The 5,412-nt window shown below is 46.5% G+C and overlaps 1 protein-coding gene across 1 annotated transcript; it reads right to left on the reverse strand.

Annotated features, from left to right (window-relative positions):
• Positions 1–224: 224 nt before the first annotated feature.
• LOC147452785 (lipoxygenase 3, chloroplastic-like) lies at positions 225–5,197 on the reverse strand. Its single transcript, XM_086518368.1, has 9 exons — positions 4,681–5,197; positions 4,157–4,595; positions 3,400–3,921; positions 2,948–3,292; positions 2,451–2,536; positions 2,238–2,345; positions 1,866–2,149; positions 1,479–1,745; positions 225–1,341 (listed from the first exon to the last, which is right to left on the reverse strand). Exons 2-9 carry the CDS (start codon positions 4,587–4,589, stop codon positions 588–590), a joined length of 2,799 nt encoding a protein of 932 aa, XP_086374494.1. The 5' UTR covers positions 4,590–4,595; positions 4,681–5,197; the 3' UTR covers positions 225–587.
• Positions 5,198–5,412: the final 215 nt, after the last annotated feature.

The raw sequence follows: 5,412 nt of genomic DNA on the forward strand, positions 1-5,412 counted from the left end.
TTTTTTGGTGATTTTAATATAATATTCACTCACTCTTGCTGGAGTGAGTTTTGCAAAAAAAATAAAATAAAAAAAAAATAGGCATAAATCCCCAATGTCAGATAAATTTGACTCAAATAAACCAAGATAAATGGTTCTTGTTGAAAAGTACTTGTGGGAGTTGTGATCAGGAATGTTATGAAAAAGCCAAGAAGTCCTCTTTTGTCATTTCAGCTTCAAAGAACTTGTATTTATTGTAGTGGCTTCAACTGATGTAATTGCATTGTGCTATCTCTGAGTACAGCTCAAGAACGATTTTTTCTTGGCAATATCTATAATAGCCTTGAGCCAGGGCCATGCCACACCAACAAGGTACAAATGGAGGAAGTTGAAATGGGATTAATCAATGAAGCATGAATCATTTACACCTAGCACGATGGTGTCGTTGTGGCATGTCACAATGAAGTAGGTACACCTTCTCTACTTACCCCGGCTGCATTCTACCATACTACGTCAACAATGTGACAAAATTGGATGGTTTTGTACAAGTCAAATGTGTATGCACATTATGCTTGATCCACCTTTTCTGATTTTGCTTATTTAGAATTCTAAATAGAGACACTGTTAGGGACACCACGTGCAGTTCTACCGGGACGAGAAGAGGGACATAATAGCTCATAAGGGATAACACCAGCCCCATTTCTATTCCTGAGGGAGGGGTCATGGTTTCTATGTGCAATCATGTGCTCTATTGCACCCATTTGTAGGGAGAACCGCTTGAAGGCATCCTTAGCATCACCGTCCTTAGTCCAATTTGTTTGGGCTCGCTCACCAAGATATTCCTCGTCCGGCGAGTGTGAACTCAACGTGTCCACTACGGACATTGTGGTGGTCGCTTGTAGTTGGTTTGGCAATGTAGACATGAAAAACTTTTCTGGGTTTTGCAGAAACTCTTGGTAAGCCTCAGTACCCTCTTCAGGGATTAGCCTCCTTGTAATGCATGGTCTATTTGGTACATAGCCACCATATGCATATTGCCCAAAATTCACAGCCGCATGGAACCCGGACACAACCCAAACTATTGTTGTCAACACCCCTTTTAAGTTCTCGGGTGTTTTCAGATTGGGCCACCATGCCTCGTCCTTTTTGTCTGCATGTCCCACAGTTCTGATCTCCTCCCACCATGCTTGTAGCTCAAAATCTTCCTCCACTGACTTGGCATCCTTGTAATAGAGTGACACATACTCGTCGACCCATGTCTTGATGGCATCCCACATGAGCAATCCATCTGATGCATATGGGTAGTCTTCTATGACCAACTTGATTCCATTAGGTTGGCTTGCATCCTCCACTGCCATCCCTCTGCATCACATAAGAAGAAATTAGCTAAAGAAGGCACACATACAAGATGAAAGACATTATAAGCCAACAAATTAGTGCAAATAGGTAAGGTCCACATGTTCTAATGCACAATGTGCTTCAAAAATGAAGTAAAATACCTTTTGACAAGGTCGGCAGGCAAGCTCTCTTGGTCGAATCTCCACATGGAGGAGTAAGCTGCAGAACTCATTTGTAGTGCAAAGGGGCCTGGTGTGAAACAATTCTCGATAACCCCGTCCGCATTGATCAAGAGCTGGCGAGCCGAAGCATTGATCTCGAGAGTATACCGGAAATGAGGTTGGAGGAATGCGAACAAGGGATGCATACTACTTAGCTGTCTCTTTGTAGCAAGCACATAAGGCTCCACCACTGCATGGCTCCTTAACCTTTCAAAAGGAAAAATAAAGAATTAAGCTATTGTTCAAAATGAGTAGACTTTTTAGGAACAAAAAGCATGGGCCATGATGCCACTTGGTTGGTTGCTTAGGAAACAAATTGAGACTAACCAGTGATTGACAAGTTGGTGGAACCCAGCATCATTAGAGCTGACGTGGGCTTTGGCGAGTTGCCAGAGCCAATAGGAGGACGCGTCTAGGCCGGGTGTGAAGACGCGTTTTTGGCCGGGCAAGCTCAATTCAATGGCCAAGGGAACCAAGGAGCCCGACCGGGTGTGGAACAAAATTGTCCGAGATGCATACATTTTGCGGCCTTCGAGTGCATTCACATGGCTAACAAAGGGTAGGAAGGCGTCATGGTAGTCCAGCAAAAAGAGCTTGCCTTGTTCGATGGCCTATGGGGAAACAAAATGGAGACTATGGTTAGGGGCCATACCAGAAGGCTAAGGTAAATTATGCTAAAAAAATGAATGAAATACTCACGTCTTCGACAGAGAGGCCCTCCAAGCGCCCAGCAAGATGATCGGGCTTGAGTGCAGAGAGGGGGTCGCCAAACACAGCAGGATCCAAAGCACTCTTAGGAGGGAATTCCTGCATTTATTTGGAAAACCACAAGAGAAGTCAGAAAAATTAGGGGCAGTGAGAAAAAGGAGGAAAAAGCGCTCGACTACATCAGAATTGTTCCACTATTGTTACCTGCAATCGCTGAATCTGAACGGGATTCGCGCCCGCGAGCATCTGGCGGCCGAATTCGTCATCTCGCAACCACGCAAAGCGGTCCTCTGCCAAAATGCGGGCCAATTAGCACTCATCACAGCAAAAAAAATTCTCATGTAGGAAAATGGAGTCTTTTCCAGTGTTTTTCATACAATGCATAACATCATGAGCTTCTGCTCGAGAGGCACCACATACCTAGCTAGGTACGATTGGGGGCAGGGGATCGCCGGCCCGGTACGGGCCGGCGATCCCTTGCCCCCAATCGTACCTAGCTAGGTATGTGGTGCGTACCGGGCCGGCGATCCCTTGCCCCCAATCGTACCTAGCTAGGTATGTGGTGCCTCCCTCACAGAAGCTCATGATGTTGAGGTAAGTCACAATGTGAGAATTTGTCCAAAAACTTCTTGTGATGGCATAGCCATAGCCATCAACACAAAATGCAAAATTAGCAGCAGCTACATTACTAGGCTACTCACTTGAGAGGATATCTGGCTGGGCGTACTGCAGAAGATTTGATGCATTATTTAGCGTCTCTTGCATCTTCTTTGTTACTTCCCCCATCTTCATCGCTCTCAGCACCTCATTTTCTCCTTCAAAATTCCTCAACTTTATTCCCTCTTCATACAACCTATCAATCTCTTGAAAGCTATCAAAGTCCTCATGGCCTTCTTTTAAACTCTTCCCCAAGGAGGGAAGAAGCTGATGCACCACTCCCTTCAGAGTCTTCCCTATGAAGGTCTCTTGCTTTCTCTCTTGAAATGACTCATCCCTTGGCACATAGTAATTTTGCCCCATTTCTAGCACACTCTCAGCATTGCCATCTGCAAAACAATAGATGCCAATCATTGAGCACAAGAATAATTCAACCTTAGACAAACTAGAGCATGATAAAATTTCCGACGTAAAAGTCTTGAAATTGTCTTTCTACCTGCTTTCGTGGGAAGTCTTCCTGTTCGACATCGTCGCGGATACGGAAGCTCGCCATTTCCACCGATGATCGGACGAGAAAACTCTTCACCCTTGTCTGGGTTCCCTATGTCATTGTAGACATCATAGTCATAGATTGACTCCCACGATTTTCTCGTCCCTTTGCCATTCCCTCGAAAAGAGGCCTTGCTTTGCTCGCGAAGATCCTTCAAACCTTGAGGAGTTTCCGATGGCAAGTAGGGTTGATTGGTGAAGAAGACTCTCTCTTGGGGATCTTGGAACTTGGATTGAACCCAAGTGTAGCATGAGAAGTAGATTGAGCCAATTGGCAGCCCTTGTAGGGCTATGGTTTCCACAAAAAGCTCATTTTGATGGTTATTCACAATGGTGATCGCCCCAGGCAACCCAAACCAGTTGCTTAGTTTGAACTCGGCGGTGTATTGCACCTTATCGGCAACGATACTAGCCTTTTCCGACCAATCACGGACTGCAACTCTGCTACTTCGCCTCCCAGTGCCCGTCCCTGCATCATTAGGCCATAGAACTTAGCCTCAACTTTTGCTAGGAAAAGAGGGAACAATAAATTCTACCATGTGATAAATAACCATGTATGATAAAGTCACTTTTCCTTATAAAAAGGTCGAAAGCGAAACTCTCAGAGGATCAAATTCAATAAAAATAACCATTAATTTTGACCAAAGCAACTTTATTTAACCTATCAAAAGATGGATTCAAATGTAATTAAAAAGGTTTCTTACTTGGATCAACGTCAGTGCTGACGAGCTGGAGAAGGACTTTCTGGCCGGCGGCGTCCGACAGCGTGTCGACCTGCTCCGTCAGCCGCTCGCTCGGGCTCGGGTGGCGCTTCCGCCTTATCGTCACGACCGCTTTCACTGTCCATGTAGACGTGGACCCCTGCTGCGATGGCGAAAGCTGGCGTGGCGACCCTGTCCCCACGTAGACGAGCCTCTGTGGCGCGTTCAACTGCCGCGGAGACGCTGTTCCAAGCTGACGTGGTGAGCTTGCGCTCACCTGCAATGGCACCGATGGCAGCCGCACCACTGTCCCTGCTGCCGCTCTGACAGGCCGAAATGCCGGGTGACCGGCTGATCTGACGCTGCTGCGTGTCCGAGTTACAGCATCGGTGTTCACGAAGCTGGCGGGTTGCAATGAGGCAGACGATCGAATCATGAAATCCTGAAAAGTTTCAAATGCACGCTGTGATTAAGGTATCTAATAAAAGATTAATGACTATCTTTAAAATGTAGAAGCATGGACTTACAGGTTAGTCCTGTGATAGTGGACGTCTGAGAGCTGCCGATCTGTATCAGAGTGAGCACCTGAGCGGTTGCACAGACTGTGTCGCTGTGTGTGTGGTTGTCTCTGGAGAGAGAGAGAGAGAGAGAGAGAGAGAGAGAGAGAGAGAGCACAGACCCTGTGTGTGTGTGTGTGTGTGTGTGTGTGTGGGTGTCTATACAATGACTCCTATGTTAGAGAGAGAGAGAGAGAGAGAGAGAGAGAGAGAGATCCTAACTCAAATCTCTGCTGTAAGCACAAATATAATACAAGCCCTTCTGTCTAAGCCCTAATATACCCAGGAAGGAGAGGACGTGGTCAGACAAGCCGGGGCAAGTCGCAGCGGGCAAACGCTGAATGTCAAAGCCTAGGAATCGATTGGGTCAAGTAAAATATTGAATATTGTATATTTTTTCAAAGGAAGGGGCGGATATTAAGGTTCGATGTTCAGATCCTGCACAAAGGGGTAGCACACAAGGCGGACTTTGGATGGCTGGTAGGAAATGGCTCGGCTGGCGCCCTCTTATAAACATAAAACTTTTGGGCCGCCTACGCGCGAACGCTCCCATTTCCGGCCAGTCAACGCGCTCCTTTTACCTGCACCCAGCCCCTAGGATCGCTCCACGTGTCCCTGCCTCCCACGCCATTTCTACCCACGTTAATCTTTTTCAATGGATTGTCCGTGCCTGCTTTTTCCAGCCTTTTCTAGACATATTTC

The sequence above is a fragment of the Adiantum capillus-veneris genome, chromosome 8 (genome assembly GCF_014529385.1).
Source record: "Adiantum capillus-veneris isolate H3 chromosome 8, ASM1452938v2, whole genome shotgun sequence".
Taxonomy (NCBI): Eukaryota; Viridiplantae; Streptophyta; class Polypodiopsida; order Polypodiales; family Pteridaceae; genus Adiantum; species Adiantum capillus-veneris.